Source organism: Thermobia domestica, chromosome 6 (assembly GCF_964235325.1).
Source record: "Thermobia domestica chromosome 6, izTheDome1.hap1.1, whole genome shotgun sequence".
Classification (NCBI taxonomy): domain Eukaryota; kingdom Metazoa; phylum Arthropoda; class Insecta; order Zygentoma; family Lepismatidae; genus Thermobia; species Thermobia domestica.
In genome coordinates this window covers 44,767,727-44,788,635 of record NC_137459.1, presented here as the reverse complement: position 1 = coordinate 44,788,635, position 20,909 = coordinate 44,767,727, and the positions used below count along the sequence as shown (strand labels likewise).

Here is a 20,909-nt window from a genome sequence, read left to right as displayed (position 1 = left end):
TATATATATATATGAATATCACAAAAATTCAACATGAAAAAACGAAGTTTAAAAGTGTGGACATTTTGTAGCCCTCCTCCCCTTTGTTCTCCCAGGGTTAAGATTTCAATTCAGTAAAGAATATTCACATTTGTTTGTTTTAATTACAACTGTAGGCAAGCGTGCAGAACTTTTCAAAGATAATAATCAGTTGGGAAGGTTTTTGTGAACAAGGTGCACATTAATACATAGGCTGTTGTATACAGGAGTGAATCCAAAAGGCTATAGCCCTCCCCCCCCCCCTTGACGATCAGGTATACACTTGATAAAATGGGCTTCAATCCTACTTTCTTTACACTGGATAAAGCGGCAAAGTATGGTTTAGCCCCTCCCTTGATCATATCCTGGATCCGGGGCTGGCTGTGTACATCTCTCAGCAAAACTGCACAATCACATCGCGTACATAGTCTCTGTAATTTGGAGTTATATATACGCATTTAACGATAGAGAAAAAAATGCTTGTAATTACTGGAAATAATTTAACGAAAATAAGACCGTGACTGACTTGGAAATCTTTAGTGTAATGAAAATTTTGTTCGTGATCCACAACTTTCTCAGTTGACACGATATTGTACAGACCAGTATAACTGAAAGTAGTAACAAAATAATTCATCTTCGGATGCTCTGAAAAGTTGTGAATAACGTAATTTAAATCGAAGGTTTTTATACACACTAATGACTTAAAAGCTAGTTTATAATAATAATAATAATAATAATAATAATAATAATAATAATAATAATAATAATAATAATAATAATAATAATAATAATAATAATAATAATAATAATAATAAGTTCCATTGCTTTGGTAAGGAAGGGGGCATCCTGAAAACAAATAGGAAGTTCCCAGAAAGCCAGTAATAACGCTGATGTGTTGACCAAGAATCCCTCAGTTATTTAACGTAACCCAGAGACCACGGGTTGAAACGATACAATTCACTGTAGACTTAAATGGCGTAATGTTTTGTTGATGACGGTAACGCTGGAAATAATAATAAAACCTCAGGACATGTATTTTTGTAAAATTTTGCAGTGAAAAATTGTAGAATATTCGAATACCTCCCGTAAGGACGTGTGAGTAAATTTAATGATGATACATGTTATTTTGTTCCAGCATAAAATTCGGATAATCTTTTTCAACACTACAGTCATAGAATTATGTAATATTCTGTGTCAATGTTCAAACGTCGCCATTAACAGTTTCGCCCAATGGATCGGTATTCGAAATTAAAATGAGGCGGCCAGCTAAGCACAGCAGTCTTCCTTGATGTTTTTTAAATAGCAGATACAAGTTTTTAAGCGTTAGCAAAGTCTCCACTGCAATAGAAATGCGTCATGTAGATAGCTTTTAACAAAGACTGCCAGCTACGGGACTTAGAAAAGTGCGTAATATATTTATTTTCATTCAAGTTAGTTAGTCATATAAACTTGGCATTGTATTAAATATATCAAGCGTAATATATTTATTTTTATTCAAGTTAGTTAGTCATATAAACTTGGCATTGTATTAAATATATCAAGCGTAATATATTTATTTTTATTCAAGTTAGTTAGTCATATAAACTTGGCATTGTATTAAATATATCAAGCGTAATATATTTATTTTTATTCAAGTTAGTTAGTCATATAAACTTGGCATTGTATTAAATATATCAAGCGTAATATATTTATTTTTATTCAAGTTAGTTAGTCATATAAACTTGGCATTGTATTAAATATATCAAGCGTAATATATTTATTTTTATTCAAGTTAGTTAGTCATATAAACTTGGCATTGTATTAAATATATCAAGCGTAATATATTTATTTTCATTCAAGTTAGTTAGTCATATAAACTTGGCATTGTATTAAATATATCAAGCGTAATATATTTATTTTTATTCAAGTTAGTTAGTCATATAAACTTGGTATAGTATTAAATATATCATACTTTATAAAACCAGAGCTGCAATGATGTAGTTGGTAAGGGCATCTCCCTACCAACGAGGCGGCCCAGGTTCGTTCTCCGGCTGGGACGGATTTTTTTTCCTCGCACCAATACGGCTCAGAGGTTGACCCAGCCTCTATAAAATAGATATGTGTAGGGTAAAAAGCGGCCAGTGTGTGGTGTTGTCTATATTACCACATATAGGAGTCGAAGTCTAGGTTCAATCAGTTCTTGGAGCTCCTATGGACTTGGAATTGTAGGCTCCTTTTACTTTATACGTGTAGAACTGAATTTGGGTTTGATTTTCTCAGAAATCACGCCATCAGAAATAAGAACTACGTTAAAAGATTGAACGAGTGGAGTAGAAAGATATATCAGGTTTTCGTTTCGTTTCTTGTTTTCCTCACCTATACGTTCAACTTTATATTTGAAATTTTGTACTTAATTGTGTGACGCAGCTTTTTTTTTCTCAATTCCAAATCCTACATACTAGTAAAATAATAAATGTATAAATATACTATGAATCATATGTCGCGTTTCTCAATTTGCCATAATCAATAGAGCTTCTTTGAAAACAAAATTTCAAATATATTTGTTCTCAAAATTTACTTTTAATCTGCCAGACCAGAGTAGTTTGTCTGTTTCATAGCAGGCATTCCTAAAATTGTTAACCAAATAGTTTGAACATAACTGTACATTTCTAATTGTAAATGTAAACGTATAAAATAATCTCCAGTTAGATTTCTTTCCGTGAATATAAAGCTTTCATTAGGACTTTTGTACATACCATAGATAAAAATGATGGCCGGACATCCTATGAACGTATCCACAGTAATAGGGAGTAGGTATGGCAACCCTTTAAAGCAGTATTATGGGTTCTGTCGTAGTTGCATGACCAATCGTCATACATCTATCCTGATACACCGCACACAGGATTAATGCATTTCTAGATTAACTCGTACATGTATGACATTTCTTGCAATACTGACTACTGGAACTTATATAAAATTCAAGATACAGTACATTAGTAGCAGCACTTCTGCTTAATACGGGGTCCACTCAATAAATCAGGGGTTTTCAAACTTTTAGCAGTTGAAACTCCCCTCAACCACCAAAGTCTGAACGAGCCTCCCCTGTCAAAAATGGAATGTGTCAACAACATAAATACATGTGCTCCTAAAAGAAAGACTATCACTATGATAAACTATGTTTAGTTCATTAATCACTAATGAAAATATCTCATCAACACAGGTGATTTACATTGTACAAACTGACTACACCTTTTAATGTTATTAGCTGGTGTTAATAATTATAAACTGTTGTAAGACTGATATTTATGTTAAAATTGAAAAATACGAGCAAAGAGGGAATTTACATAACAAAAACCGACACATTTAAATGCTGAGCAAAGTCAATGGGATGTATGAGCTTGTTTTGAGTCACACAATTTATTAAATCCCGGCACATATTTTGAAATGGCAAGACGCACTGTTTCTGGAGATCTAGTTTTGACCTATATTTGGATTTGATCACCGCCATTGCTGAAAATTCGGTTTCGCGGAGATAGGAAGTTGCAAAACGAAGGAGCACTCGCAAGCCCTTCTTACTTAATTCCGGATACTCATTCTTCACTGAGCTCCAAAATTCAGGCAACGATGTAAAGAGGAACTTAGTCTTCAATGTGCCGTCTGAAGAGAGGTCAATAAGCAGTTCCTATTCTCGGGTGGTGAAATTTGGTGGATTCTCTGCGTTGAGTGAATTCACGACCCAGTTGTGCTCTGTGTCCTCTGGAAAGTACTTCCCAAATTGGACATAAAGTTGTGTTAAGAAAACATACTATTCTACAGAGATAAACAGAAGATCGTTAGTGGCCATCTAACAAGCATTATACATGTTTAAGCCAGAGATGAAAGGATCATCCCTGATCTATGTGGAACAGAGATGATACAAAGACTTATTGCACTATGTATTACTAAAGAAGAAGAGTGCAGACTCAAGTATGCGTGTTGCATTATAAATATGTTCATTTGTAGGATCGTTTTTCTTAAGTTCTCGCGCCTCCCCAGAGTGGCGCGCCGCACAGTTTGAAAACTCCTGCAATAAATAACCGAAAAAGTTGTATATATATAAAAAAGAAAACTTCGATACAGTTTGTGCTTCTTTGTTAGTTTTTGCTGGTATCCTAGAACTGTAATCAGATGGGCCTGGCACGTCTGCCTCGCGAACAGGATGGTGGGAATCAGTGGAACAAGATAACGGGAGCAGGGGAGTGTCAGCGAATAATATTGCAGCAAAGAGGAACATTAGTGTCGGATCAGCTCACCATATTGTTCATGACATACTGATGTTCAAGAAAGTGTGCACTCAGCGTAATACACCTGTTTTCCTGTATCAGCTCATCAACTTTCGCAGTGTTCTTCTCCGTGACTGCAGCGACCTGGGCGTGACGAATCTTCAACACTTGGTGCACTCCGTTTGAACTTATCTACCCACTCGTACACTTGTGATCGACTCAAACAACTTTCACTATATTGTACAGCCATCCGGTGGTGAATTTTGATTGGTTTCAACCCTTCAGCTAACAGAAATCTAATGACACTCCGCTTCTCCACGTTGGTGCAAACCTGCAAGGATGCCGCTTTCTTGTTTCACTGATTCCCAGCATCCCGTTTGAGAGACAGTTGTGCCAGGCCCATCTAAAAATAAGGACACCACCGAAATATAAAGAAGCACACACTTTATCAAAGTTTTGTATTTTTTATACAACTTTTTCCGGTTATTTCTTGGTTGGACCTTGTAGAATAAGAACCAAGAGTGTGCTCATACGTAGCCGAATAGGTAACATGCTCTCCATGCGTGTAGTTTTGTCTTCGATATTCGGTGGGGGCACTTGTGTCGAATAAGGTAGTTCGCATTCCAGTTTAAGCATTTGTGCTGAAAATAAACTTCAATTTAGAAATCAGAATAACCAACGGAATTCGTAATAGCATGTTCCCAAAGTGAGTTTGACACTAGATAATATCCGATATTACGCGTCGGTGGTGATTCAGTGGAAGTGCGCTCACTTCAGGTGTGAAGGCTTTTAGTTCGATTCCAAATTATGTAAGTTTGCAGAGAACAGCATGCTGTCGTTGGTTTACTCAGAATTTCCCGTTCCCGTCTACATTTTTATTCCGTCAGTTCTTTCATATTCATTCACTTCAGTATATCAGGTGAATTAAAGATGTTATTTTTATCGAACATAAAGTTTTCTTATCGAACATATATATAAAAGATTTGGTCAATATAGTCAGGATATAATAGATAAAGTTGGTTGGCGCGGAAGGGAATGGCAGGTAAATTTAAGATTTTCATACACTATTTTACCGTAGTATGTTGTGCTCTTTATTTTTCTTTAGATATTTTTGTACCTTTAATTTCCTAAGCTCATCAATTTTAAGAATAAAAGGTAACAGGCTGTTAAACAGTTTGTTTCTATTTCTAGTATGCATTATCAGCGTATGCATATGACATCTTCATAACATTGTGAAACGAAACTCCATAATAATAGAGCTGAAAGCTGTAGGTAGTTATTTTCGCGTAGTTACCAAATCGATAAACCTGCTCACTTAAAATAAGAATAAATGTTTGTTTACTATTTGAAAGATCTTGTTTACGCCTGCATAACACTTTGAAAAAATAATAAAGAAAGAAAAACAAAGTCAAATGTTAAGCCTGCATGTACTGCATATTAACTTGAAAGTTAGAGTATTAGCTATTACAAGATACTATTAAACAATCTCGAAAATGTATGTAACAGTTCTTACTAGCCATAAATTGTGTTTATAAAAGGGTTGACCTTCTTGGTGTTAAAGGCAAATATTTCGGAACCTTTAAGAATCAGTAAGTTAATGTGTGTTCTGTGGAAGTGTAGCGTGCTTGTCTTTGTATAAGCATTATATAAAATAGTAAGAGAACCTTAATAATATATGAAGTAGTTACACAACTTTATAAATCTAAATAAATTTGTTAACATTTTAAAAGTAGATACTGTTTGTGCGGTTTGCTTCTAAAATATGTATTATGAAATATTCTTAACACATAATTTTAGGTGACACGTTATTTCTTATGTGTAGGTTCTTCCTTCAGAAAATAGTGTATCTCAGTGAAATATTTTTTTCTGCATAACTTCCGAATAGACAGACCAATCCCAGTAGTTTTCTGGGAATTAAATGAACAATGATTCCTAAGAAGATTATATTCTTAACTTGTTGAAACTGTTCCGTAAATAGCGACATATTTTGTTGAACAGGAATGTACTTCCCTAGCTTGAGTGTACATGAATAAAATCCCTCGGTGTTTGAGTTACACTGGATTCATTTTACCCGTAAATGATCCAGTACAAGTTTACATCATAAGTAAAATTTGTAAATAGCATAAGTAAAATTTGTACTATGTTTTTGCAGACAGTGCAAAGACACAGTTTTGGCTCTATCCAAGAATGGACGAAATTACTGTGCCCATTATTTCTTTCTACTGGCTTCAGTATACATATAACATGCAGGAGGACGCATCCTACTGATGTAGAACACTAGCTATTTTTGATTGGCAAATCACGCGTAGCTTACGTAACAGTAGAGTTATTTATGACGACAAAGTACGCTGGTATTGTTGTCCGTAAATTTAAATGTTTTCACAATTATACAGTTCTCTGTTATTGCGTTTCACCGTTTACTTTAAGCAAAAGCTGTATCCTATTTATTCTCAAATAAAAGGAATTAAACTTTCTGATCGGATTGTACATTCACACTCATAACTAGACTCTAAAGGTAATTTACTAAAAGCAGCACTGTACTCTTTAATAGATCAATGAAAGGAAAACAGATTGTACATGTTCGAGAGAAAATTGGAAAAGACTTGATCTTGGTTTTGATAACTAAGATGCCAGATCAATTGCAGTCAGTGGACTTCCTATTCATGCTTTTGGTACCTGCCTACCAGTCGATTGGTCAAATAAATTATCTTGTTTTATAGGCCACGAATGAATCTGGCTGGTCATATAGCTCACGTTCACGTGGGTAATGCGTGGTCAATGATCTAAACCGACGTTCGATACTTCTTAATTTAGGTAGCTCCGTAACTTTCTTGCGATGCTGAGCTAACATTGAAAGTTTTGTACTCCCGTCATTAATCGAACGTAAAACCATTCGACTTAGCTATCTGTTAAGCGGAAGCACTAAATGTGAATGAGGACGGATCAACAAGTAAAACACAATGATTGTTTTACTCTGTGTTATATTGATCTGGGATGTGAAAATTGAAAGAAAAGTCCTTAAAGTTCGCACTGCAGTCGATGTTTGTTCGATCAAGTGTACTATTAGAGACAGAAGCGTGAACTACTGAGCGAAGAGGTGTAGTCTGTGGGCAAATGGACAAAATCTGAATTAAATTTCGTAGGGAAATGCTGTGTGTGTATGGCAAATATCATATGGACTGTAGCAACATCTGGTGGTGCACATCCTTTAAAGAGGGCCGTGTGATCGTTGCGGATTTACCATGTGCTGGGCGTCTAGCAACAGCATCAAATGAACAAAATGTCACGTCCATTGAAGAGGAATACGTAATGATCAACAAACCTATCTTCGAACATGTTAAACATTTCGTACGGTACAATGTATGATGTGTGCATGACAAACTGAAAATTCCCATAATCGGTTGTGTACGGATGTCTAGGCTTCTAAAAGATGGAGTGCTAGGAACAGGGTACTTTTAAACTTGTGCCACAATGTGAGAAGAATGTTGAGACTTGGCAGCTATATTGCAAAGTAGCTATAATGTGAGCTTTTACTTTGTACAATGTTCTGTTCCCCCCCCCCCCCTACACACACACACGGTAATCACATGTCTATTTCGAGCACATGGTTTTACGCTCATAAACAAATAAGTATCGTAAAAAGAAAACTCCTCCAGAAACTCACGAAGAAGTGTTCAGACTAAACAGGAAGAAAGCCAATCGCCCCTGCGTGAACTCCCCTTCAAGAAGAGGCCCATAAAAGAAGACCTCAAGAGGAGCAATCTATCAGTTGACAGCTGATCACTCACCTTTCAACACATTTCTGCTGGGGCCGCTATGGGCTATGGAGAAATCCTTTAGAACCCATCTCCTGAGACTGCTATGAGAAAAGGAGATATCATTTAGTCACATTTCTCCTGAGGCTGCAGTGAGTGAAGGAGTTATCCGTTACCCGTCTCGAGCTAAAAACAATTGAATCTTTTCCGAGGCATTTTTTGTATGCCGAGTATTTTGTTGAACTTTGAAAATATCTAGTGATTTACGAAAACTTTAAAAAGATTGCTCTAGAATTTTATTTCTATAATAAAAGGTGAAGGGTTTAAATCCCGATTTATTATTTAAGACTCTACCGAACAAATCATTGCAATATTTTCTTGATTGTTGCACGTTACTTATTGATCCGGATTCGTAATTAACATTATAAGTTTAAGGGAACCCATACTGATTATTACTACTTGAGAGATTTTTAGATTTAACTATAGAAAGTTATCCATTTATCCGCAAAAATTGATTTCGTTGCTACAGATATATATGAGAAACAGTAAATGATTTAACTGTTCATTATCTTTTGTGCAGGTGACGGACTTCGGCTTCGCGAAGAGAGTAAAAGGAAGAACCTGGACACTATGCGGAACTCCAGAGTATTTGGCTCCTGAAATCATTCTTAGTAAGGTAGGTGTGGTGCCACTACTAGTGCTTGGGACAATAACATGAGAGCTTGGGCCATTGTAGTCACTTGAAAATGCTCCAGCTGCAATGGACTTAGTGATCATCAAGCATCCCCCCAAGAGATACTCTGGAGTGGCATCTTCTGAATAGAAACAACTGTTACATTATGTAGACAACTAAAAACGGATGGTAGCATTTTACAGTATTATAAGGATACTTAAAACCATTTATTTTTGTAATGTGAAAGAAACAAACAGCCAGTCACTTACTTCGTTGTCGAAAGTGTGTCGCAGTGCGGAATAAAAAGTAATGAATATTTATACTTCCTTCTAAAAAAGAAGAACTGATTGAATACTGATATATGATATGCAATATAACTGAAGTTATACAAACCAGTTTCTTTGTATGATCGGAATATGATCAAAAGCAAGTATTGTGAAGACGAAAAGTTTATTTCAAACTAAGTAAATAAACTTTATTTACGAACTATATACCAGATAGTAAAACAAGTATAAAATACATGATAATAGAAAATATCAAATATACTGCTACATGATTCTTAATTTGTTTTCAGTAATAATATGAAACAATATTATTATTACATATTAGCTAGTGTTGATTATGGATAAAATGGACCAGAAATGTTGATCTACACATGATAATTTTACAAGAATGATGAATTATAGTCAGAATCATTTGCATGCAGATGGAATTAAAAGCGTATTACAGTAGATGTTCGAAAAAGTATTGAATGCTCTTTGGAAGTAATATGAAAGATACAATTGCTAGATCATCAAATTGACCAGCATAAAGTAAAACATGGGCAATATATATGAAATATCTCATTCATTTTAAGTGATAAATGGAATATAGTTTAATTTATTTTCGAAACAAAATGCACGTGTAAAAAGTAAAAAATATGTTTACTAAAACAGATAAAATATATTTTTTTAATAGCTTCAATTAATTGAAATAAAGTAAAACATATACAAAATCTATCGCATACAAGTTAAAAATTTGTGTTTAAAAAACTGCCATATTTTCAGAAAACGTCATTTGATTAAATGCATTTTTCGTTTTTCGACAATGACAATAAAGAATTACAACAATGAATATGTGCATTAAAAGAAACGATTGCTGAATAATTACAAAATTTACTTTTAAGTTGATTCTAACACGTACAAAAAATTGGGCTTTCCACCTAATTTTGTACAAATGAATAATTCACAGATGGATGGAAAAGCGACCACTGCTATAAATAGTGAAGATTAGTAAAATATTGGAAAATGACATCTGGAAATATTTTAATATATACGTTGTCAGATTAGATCTTCAAATATTTTAATTAATATATTTGAAAATTACTCACATAGATTCTGTTACTACGAATATCAGCGCTTTTTTTTTTTTTTTTAATTTTCCTTTGATGAATTGGGAATCAAATTATATAACATATGAGGGGTTTAGTTTGCAGAAATGTGTACAGTCATTCCATATATATCCGTTAAATATTACAGGGCATATATTTAAAAGAAAGTAACCCCAGAGCGGACATAGAAAACAAATTATTTACCACGAAATAGTGAAAACATTTGCACATAATATTGTAAATACTTTCGCTGAATCTTAATTAGATATGGATGGGAAGAAGTAGGAAATATATATATTTCTTTATATATAAACACAAAACTAGCTGTAAAGCATGCACAGTGTGGCAAGATGGGTGTATCAGTTACTTCGCTTTCGTATTTGATGAAGCATTTAGGAAAAGTGCTTGTAGTGTTTTTGATGTTATACAGAACGTTTTCACTGTTCTCTGGTAAGCAATTAGTTATCCTTGCTCGTTTCTGAATTCCCCTTGTTCCGATAATATATACATTATAAAGGCGGCTGATATGTGAAATTACGTACATATTTTGCACAAATCAGTAGAGTTCAGTCAGCAACAGATCGAAACAAGACTTTTAAAATCGCATTCTCTACCAGGCGACACTTGAGCAGAAGAGATCTAGAAAGGTGCATGCCAAATTGAAGTATTATTTAAACTAGTCCCATTTAAAATGCAACAGTATTCAGAGACAGAGGAAGTTAAAGATCACAGTGAAATCACAATTCTGTCGATGTTATTTGTATGACTCGCTTATTGGAATACTGAATATGGTGTGAATTTTTGTCAAACGTTACCTGTTCTTCACAACTTGAAATAATCTCGGGAAAACTATACTATGCAGAACAAAAAACCTTATAATTATTTTTCGTGGGATCGAATAATTAAATTCATTATTAATTAAATATTTGCAGGCAGCTCCTCATAAAGAAATGTGTACGATGACGTACTACTGTTATAGGTGTACTGTGACATACAGATAATTTTAAACTTTTTAATGTAAGAATGAAGACACTGCGAGCTAAAGTATAAGTTTCTGTGATAAAGAAAGAAAAGAAAGTACTGTCCAACATATGTGTAATAAGTCTTCTGTATGTACGACAATCTCAATTATCAAACTTGATTACATCAGCTGGAGCAACAACGTTAACGCATTTACAAAGTAATTCTTGAAACTACTAATTAAACAAAATAAGTGAAAAGATACGATGAAATGCATTTTGTTTTTTTCTGAAAGTTAGAATTTATTTATTGAAAACATTAGTAGAACTTATAATGTGTTGAAAATGCACAGAGTGCAAATTGAAAACTTCTGTTGGACATGGCGGTATACGTAAAATAATTCTAATGAAATAGTTTATTGATGAGATGAAAGTACTTTGATAAATTGTATAACAAGAGAATCAAATAATAATTCTGAAAGGATGCATATAGCAACTGACAGGAACAAATTAGAAAAAAAGAAAGAAAAGAAAATGCTTGTCAAGATACTTGGAAAATTATAGGATCATTAAAAATAGATATATTTGGTCTAGGAATTAATTCGTGCGGTTTTTAATAAAAATTGAAGCTTTATTTCAAAAACAAAGTAAATGAATACGTTAACAAAAATATTGTCCATCGCTAGCCACTACTTTCTCCTATCTTTCAGGCAATTTACGGATTCCGTGTCGAAAGAATTCCTCATCTTTTGACGCAATCTAATCAAAGATCCATTTTTCGATATTTTCTGAAGAAGTGAACCGCTGTCCAATCAAATCGTTATTCATGCAATCGATCAAGTAATAGTCAGACGGAGCAGTGTCTGGTGAATATCGCGGGTGGAGTAACACTTTCCATCCGACATTTTCCAAATAGGTTTTGACCGGTTTTGCGACATGTGGTCGAGCGTTATCATCTTGATAAATAAGTTTATTATGCCTGTTATTCCATTCTGGTCGTTTTCAGGCCAGAGCTTGCTTCAAACGCATTAATTGTTGTCGATAGCGGTGTCCATTAATAGTTTCACCAAGTTTCAGAAGTTCATAGTACACCACACGTTTCAAATCCCACCATATATACAGCATAACCTTTGCACAATGAATATCTCGTTTCGGTTGTGAAGGACCTGGTTCACCTTGCTTCACCCAGGCCTTTTTTCGTTTAGGATTCTCGTAATGAATCCACTTCTCATCACCAGTTACAATTCGATGCAAAAATCCCTTCCTTTTCTGTCTTTGAAGCAGCAATTCGCAAACGGTTTTTTTTCTTTCAACGTCTTTCTTTTCAATTCATGTGAAACCCAATAAGACATCTTTTGAATCATTCCTATGGCTTTGAGACGTTTGGAAACTGTTGTTTGCTCATCTCCAAATGCTTCTGCAAGTTCGTCCTGCGTTTGACACGAATCCTGATCAAGCAATGCTCTCAATTCTTCATCTTCAAATTCTTTTGGCTGTCCAAATTGCTTTTGGTCTTCCAAGCTGAAATCACCACCTTTAAACCGTGCAAACCACTTCTGACACGTTCGCTCAGCTAGAGCATGGTCACCAAACACTTCCACTAAAATATGATGACTTGCGGTAGCACTTTTCTTCATGTTAAAGCAATGAAGAATAACTCCCCGCAAAAACACTTTATCAGGCACAAAATGCGCCATTTTCAGTTGAAGAAAAAATGTTGTTGTTTCCGCTTCAAGCAACTGACATATACTAAACAAGATGCTCAATGACAGTAGTTTTCAACGCATGTTTGGATCAACGAAACTATGGGACAATAAGCTAGTTACGCCATCTTTTGTAAAACCGCACGAATTAATTCCTAGACCAAATAAAAAGAATGGAGAAGCAGGAAAAAAAAAGATGCACATTACCTTCATTTTAACTTACTTGTGATCATAAATAAACTGTCATACTAAGTCCTAGAAGACACCTCACGACTGGCTAGTGATTTAAGTTTCAAGTTTTTATTCAATCGAAAACAAATTGCTACCATCCATAACGCTTCAAATATACATATTAATACTGGACACTAAATAGAATTTCAAACATGTTTTGAAGCTCTTTCTATTCTGATTATAATGGTCCGTCTTACGCCAAAAAGGCGGCTGGGGAAGTATATCTAAAATTCTGTATATGTCTTTTAAACTGTTATTACCGAATTCCAATCTTGTTTCTGAACAAAGAAATAAAATAAGAACTCTACAAACGTTCGTCATTACTGCTTGCCTAAGTTTAGATCTATTGCAAAAGTAGACATTAATGAGTCGTTTAAAGGTGTATATAGGCTTCCTTTCTACTGTACAAACATATCATTGTTTTCCAAACATGTATAACTCTAGTTTGCTTTGTGTCGAAAACGATGCTAATTTTGATGTGATAGTGCAAATAAGATATTCTAAGGAAAAAAAAATCTCAATTTCTTTTGGAGATACAATAAACATATTTAGGTCATTTTATATTTTTTTCAATATATATATATCATATTTGAATTAAGCCGTTAGTTGAGGATTTTTTTTATTAAACTATCGACCAACTATTACTAGCCAAACTCAAAGACAACCTTCGAAGAAAATTAATATGTAAAGCACAACATTTTGAAAATACATGAATTGGCTTTATAATTTGTAATTGCATGAGAAAAAAAAAATAATAATAAAATAAAATGAATGCAAGAGCTTAATAGCAAGGATAAAAGTGTCCTGAAAAGTTCATATATCTATCCAGTTTGTTCTACTGCAGTACTGCTGGACAACGTAAAGAACCAAGTATATACAAGAGAGCATTCGATGATTTGAAACTTTTTGTTTGTAACGATAGAAGCAACTGCAGTTTGAAAGAGAATATAATAGTTATAATTGGATATACTAATCTGATAGTCAAATCGACAATCTACATATAATATGAGGCAATCAAAGATGGAAATCCGGGACGTGAACTATCCAGGAATAACAATTTCAGTATTTTAAGTAAATAACAATGCAGAAAAAAAAAGTGTTAATGAAAGTCTATACTGTGTAACACAACGATGGGGATACGACAACTGATCTGTCACTTTGCGGTGGAAGAAAAATGCTACCGGGCAGGAGAGGATGTGGACGACCAACCTACAGCTTTATATGTATGGGAACTGTGTTTTCGGAACCTCACCAGTCAAAGGTGAGTTACATAGACAGTCTTTCAAGTGATCATTAGCTTCAGAGAACGCTTGCTTTATTTAATTTTGTGTTGTTACTTGGTAATCTATATCAGAGACTTAACGAAGAGTTTGGTTAGTTAAAAAGGAACAATAATGTAACTACTTAGAAAAAAAAAACTATTGTTACAGTTTTTAATTATAATTCTGTTCTGTTAATATTTAAGATTCGTCTTATCCTGTCTTACTAAGAATGAACTTGTGAATGTTATCCTGTGGATGATGTCCTTAAGAAAACTTCCGTGTTTCCAGCCAGCCAGAGAAGACAGATAGCTCAAGCTTTTGCATTACAATTTTGATAATTCTTGCAATGATTGGCACAACAGAAATTCGTAGATCAAATTTGATCACTCAGAAAAATTGAAAATTTAAAACAAGACAGTGCAAGCAGAACTTAGTTTTGAGTCAATGCTTGTGCCACTGTCTTCTGCGGTTGTCTTTGAGTAGTGGCTTCTTTGTTATTACATATTATACTTTAAAGATGCCTATTTAAAAAGTATTTTGTAACAACGTGAAATATTTTCGTTTTGTAGGGTTACAACAAAGCCGTGGACTGGTGGGCTTTGGGAGTACTGGTGTATGAAATGGCAGCTGGCTATCCACCTTTCTTCGCTGATCAACCTATTCAGATATATGAAAAGATAGTCTCAGGAAAGGTATGTAGAAAGAAGCATTATATATTTTATTTATTTATTTATTTAATTTCATTGGGGTAGTCCCAATGAAGTATTTATAAAATTGCAGATATGTATTCTTTAATTGCACTTGGGTAAGCTCATTTTCTTAAGTTCGAATCCTAGAATCGAATTCTAATTCTAGAATCCTAAAATAATAGTAATAGTAATTGTGGACATAACATTAGTATTTTACAACTAAACTCTGTATGTCATCACCCTCTTCTTGATATTAGGTAGTGGCCCCACGTAGCATAGTCGCTAACGCTGTGTCCTTCAGTGCGAGAGGTCCGGGATTCGATTCCCGGTGGGGGCACTCGGTCGAAAAAGTGTAAAAACTTTTTCAAGCCAGCCATCCTGAATGAGGTTTTCCTGTGTTTTCCTCATTCACACTAGGCAAATGCTGGGGTGGTACCTACCTTATACGTCCCAGACCTCTTCCTTCCTTTTCCCTGGACGTCATCCCTCAAACATGACGGCCTAAATGGCCATTAATGCCGAAATCCTAGATATCTAAAATCCAAAAATCCAAATCCTGATATTAGGTAGCCCTAACAGACTAACTAAGCTGCTAATCGTAGTTTGTTTTGATATGTCGTACTTCAAGGAACAGTTATTTCCAGTTTTTCATAACTTTGTATTCAAAATTACTGGCGGCAGCTTGCTGAAAGAAGTCTTACATATCGGACCAATAGCAAGATAATAATTTCCACACTTGCAATACAGCCCGTGCTAAGGTACTTCAGATTTGGTTACTCTCCTGAAAACAACTTTGACTTGCAGTGTATTACAGTATCAACTATGTATTTTGATTCCAAGTTTGTAATGACGACTTTCCTTATCTCCCATGTGTACTTTATATTGGATTTACATTGACATGTCATATTACAATATCGTAACTACTTTTATAGTTTAATTGAAAGTTGATTTGAATAAATGGGACATCGTAGCTCAGTGAAGAATAATTAAACAAAATGATACCGTTTCGCAACCTTTCGATCGTAATAACTTTTACAAGCAGGACCGCTAAATGGTCTAAGGTAGACCACACATTAACCAGAGGCAGGACAGCCACGCTGAGGCAGAGAGCAACCTAGGTTCATTGACTGTCTGTCTTAATCACAACGTTGGAGAGTCTTTGTCTAACACGTGCTTGTGAGTATGCAGTACGACGCTTTGTTGCATTAGTCACAGCACTTGTATCTAGACTCTGCTGCTGTGTTCTCTGGTCAGTGTGCGGCCGACCTAAAGCATTAGGCTAGCGATCGGAAAACATATTTCTGCCATGGGTTTTGAATCCCGCTAGAGCCATATATATTATCCTTTTCATCATTCACCTCATTCTCATGCATTTCTCAGCGTCTCCTTTGGTCTAAAGACCAGAACTGTGAGACTTAAAACTTAAGAGTGCAATACAATACAAAACAGGACGGAAGGAAATAATGCATATGGGATAATGTATGTAATGTAAAGGTTTTATCGCAGTTTGGTCAGTTTCTCGCTTTTACGTGCAAACGTTTGTCAGTGTGGAGCTTAGCATGTGGTGTCATTAGCAGTAGGATTATCTGAATGGTTCCGAATTCGATTTCAGATGGTAGTACAAAGTCTCAAGTATAAACTCTACTACTGCTTGGTTGAGACTTCATTTTAAATAGTAGGTCTTGTCTCGTGTTTTCTCCATGTTGAACAGAAACTCAAATTAGCCAATCGATCGTTTGGATTTACCCACGCGAGAATTTCTATGATTTTAGGATTAATTTCGTGTGTATGTATTTATGTTTTGTTGGCATTTATCGGTATCTTACCTTGTACATCGTACAGTCAGAGGACAGAGGGCTAAGCTCACTGTCCAATATTTTGTGTAATTGTGTACTATAAGTAGAGGAGGAAACAAGACAGTTTGCAATTACCCGCTGTGAATATAAATCAAATTGTGAACAGATAACGTGTAATTTTATTATATTAGCATTAAAATTCAAGACGCCATAATATACTCTATTTGTATGCTAGAACTGGACGTGAGCAGAATGAATCAATAATTGATTTACGTAATTACTGTAAATCAAATTGATGTAGAAAATTATTTTGTTTCAGCATTATTATTATTATCCCCCGAAACTATCGCGATGGCTGTTAGAATCTATTTTTATATACAAAATATATGGCTTTAAGTCATACTTGTATTAGCAGAACATAGCTAGTATGATGAGCCGCGATAGCTTAGTGGCAGAGTGTTCACCTCCGTTGCATGATGTTCTTGGTTCGATCCCAGCTCGCGCCAAGTGAGTTTTGTGGTGGATAAACACAGTTTGCGTGGGTTTTCTCGGGGTTCTTCCGTTTCTTCCCACTTAATTCATTCCACCATTTCATTCTTTTCTCATCATCACAATTTCCTTTAGCTTAGCTGGCATAATCGTGGGACGTAAAACTTAAAAAAATTCATTTCATTTTATTTTCGCAGCTAGTACTTTATTTTTATAGAATCATTTTGCTACTTGTATTAACACGAGATATTGCTCGACCTCTCTCATGGTTATATGGTTACCGTACACGCCCCCTTTACGGGGCATGCGTGTTCAGTTTTCGATGGGAGCTAGTTTGATTCGTATCCCACGTTAAGATGTAGTTCCGGGTCTCATTTCGACTAGGCGCTGAACGGGAATCTGAACTATGAGCCACTCAATAAATCAACGAGAGATTTCTGGATCTAAATATCCAAAATGTACCTTAAAGGAAAATATGATTTATGGACATGGTGCGAAGTATGACAGTAATAGTAGAAAGGAAATTTTATACGTTAATCCTATTTATATAATAGAGTCTCGTCAATTTGATCAAAAGTTTACTCCCCTTGAAAACTGTATTGGAAACAAGGGTAAAACTCGTTTCGATAGTTCGAAGTAGTACAATAAAAGAATTTTTAATGTTGAACAGATCGCAAACAGAATAACTGGTTTTCAGTTATTCAGAGGCAGTCATAGCGATAAGTGACAAAATAATGTAATAATAATAATAATAATAATAATAATAATAATAATAATAATAATAATAATAATAATAATAATAATAATAATAATAATAATAATAATAATCTATTTGATGATGATCAAGGCGAGATACGCGATGAATAAAGACTGGCGTATGCCAAACTTTCCAAAGTTTACGAAATGGTTGAAAATTTAAGATGATTTATCGAATGTAAACGAATAGTTATTAATGACATATTTCACGAAGTTAATGATGAATTCGTTGCCCATATAAAAGCAATCAAATTAAAACAAAGATAACGGACTAATTACTCGTACGGACTAATTAATATTGTTATTCGTGTATATGGTTTTGTGTAATAATTCAATGTATGTTGTGTTGTACCTAAGTATGTTTTCCGTGGTGCGTATGGCTAAACTTATGTGGGAATAAACGTTTGTTCGTTTGTTTCCGGTATTATATCGCGCAAGTAATATGCTACTTGAAAGATAAAGTTTATTATTATTATTTATTATTATTATTATTATTATTATTATTATTATTATTATTATTATTATTATTATTATTATTATTATGTAAGTACAGTAGTTTTGTTCCCTTGGGTTTAGGTATTTAAAAGTGCACTACCTGAACCTGCGCTGTCTACTTAGCACATAGTTCTGTTATGACCATGAATCTCCTTTCCACTGTGCATGTCTCTTTACACAAATAAAGGATAGGAGACTCGCAAAGGAAGTGAATTGCTTTGCATAGATGTTGGAGTGAGTTTGTAGCAAAATTTGTAGAAGTAACACAATATCAAGGATATATATATATATATATATATATATATATATATATATATATTTGTAATAAATCCATATCCGTCCGAGTGCGCCTCATTGCGTCTCTTGAGGCCTTTGAAGTGGGCCTGGTTGCCAAACACCGTAGTTTCGGTCTGCAATCATGTTAATCTTATGGGCTCAAAACGGCTCCTGAAATGTTGAATGGAACAATAACGACAAGGTCTTTGAAAATTTGAATAAGAACTGGAAGATCTAACAAAATTTGGAATCGACGAGTGAAAACGACACGTTTCTAGCACTTGTGATTTTCGAGATCTCATTGTCGAAAGGATTGGGGAGAAACATATAAACCTAGCATTTTAATATATAGACTAGCTGAACCTGCACTCTCTACACAGCGCACCATTCAAATATGAGCATGAATACCCTTGTCATTCCTCACATCTGTACATGTCCCTTTACAGAAAACTGAAAGACGTCTTGATAAAAATCGGCAAAGGATACTATAAAAGGGAGATGTTTTCGATTATTTTTTTCAATATCTCGGACCGTTTGCAAGATTTGGGCCTACTTCCGGTTGGAGTTTCTAATTCATGTATGAGCAGTGTTTTCTTTCTTCTTGCATGCAGTATGTAATAAGCAAATACATTACATATACAATTAATTATAATGTCAGTTATATATGGTGTTCATTGGGCAAAACACTCCAAAAATAAAGATTCATCTTAGACTGGAGAAATGGTTATCCTTCCTTTTCCATTATTATTTGGCCATAATACAAACGCTTGAGACATACAACCCCAATATACAACAAAGTGGTGTTGAAATGTATAACGCATAGTATATGATGCTTTAGTTTTTCTTTTATTAATTTCAACGCTTCCAGTATACCCTTAAAATGTAATAAAGAGATAATGGTCATGTTTTTTTAACATTCAATTAGAACTGGATAATCTACGAAAAATTTGCAATCGATCAGTGAAAATGTCATCTTTCTAGAGCCTGTAGTTTCCGAGATCTCATTGTCGAAACGATTGGCCACAAACATATAAACTCCCACAAACGTGTAGTTTAAAAGAACTCCAAAGGTGGCAGCATAATTAATTTGCATTGATTTTGAAGAAGGCTTATTAAAATACAAAGGCTTTGAACAATAATTTTAGACAATAAACTTTATGAAAAAAGATTTATTTAAAGTGCACATACTTTAAAATATTTGTCTTTGTTAAACGTGAAATTACAAACCCCTAAATCAAAGGTTTGAAATCCAAAGTTAGAGGTTAGAGAAAGGCGCTTTTATTGCAGAATTTTAATAGATAGATATTTTTTCATATTTCGAATTTTGGATAATCTGAATTTTTTTCGCGTCCTCTTTGACTTCGAGTTAGAAAGGCGCCACTTACTGTCATTTTAATTTACTAGACATTACAAGGAACAAATATTTAAGTCAGATCGTTGAAGGAAGGGGAAAATTAAAATACTACGCATGGCTTATAATCGTACGAGATCGTTAACAAACGAAACATTGAAGAGACATGATCTCCAAGTGCCAGTATATCATATGTGTTTTATGTGTCTGTAATTTGTGCGTAATTACACTATTATTATTATTATTATTATTATTTTTAATTTTTTTTTTTTTTTTCAGGTCCGCTTTCCATCACATTTTAGTTCTGATCTGAAGGATCTCCTGCGAAACTTGTTGCAAGTTGACTTAACCAAGAGGTATGGCAACTTGAAGAACGGAGTGAATGACATCAAAAGCCATAAATGGTTCCAGTCTACCGATTGGATAGCCGTATTTCAGAAGAAGGTAACACTTCGAACTCGGACCCTAAATAGTTTCTTCTTTGCATTTTTTTGTTGTTGCTTGTTTGCCTATATATTAACTTTATGTGCTAGTTATTTTATAACAGTAATCCTTAGTGTAGTTTTTGCTGTATTGATGTAGTACATTAGTGCACATTTTAGTAACATTATATTCATGCATAATTTTTATGTATGCGCACTTTGTTAGATGCCATCTAATATAGCTGTGCTGCTAATTCAATGTGTGTATATATTTATATAGAGTGAGTTCAATTGCTTCTACTAGCACCGTAATTAAATTATAATGGAATGGCTGACAATTTGTTTTCTGTATATAATATTCATTTATAGTGGTGTGGGTTCGACACTAATACCAGTATCGCAATGTGGTAGCAGGTAAAACTTC

At 34.3% G+C, this 20,909-nt stretch overlaps 1 protein-coding gene across 3 annotated transcripts in view; it reads left to right on the top strand.

Moving 5' to 3' along the window:
• Window positions 1–20,909, top strand: part of Pka-C1 (Protein kinase, cAMP-dependent, catalytic subunit 1) — a 561,997-nt gene that overhangs the window by 522,562 nt on the left and 18,526 nt on the right. For all 3 annotated transcript variants that reach the window (XM_081761579.1, XM_081761577.1, XM_081761578.1), the window contains 3 exons: window positions 8,595–8,690; window positions 14,781–14,903; window positions 20,343–20,507. In XM_081761579.1, coding sequence (XP_081617705.1) covers window positions 8,595–8,690; window positions 14,781–14,903; window positions 20,343–20,507 — 384 coding nt within the window. The remainder of the gene's footprint in view (window positions 1–8,594; window positions 8,691–14,780; window positions 14,904–20,342; window positions 20,508–20,909) is intronic.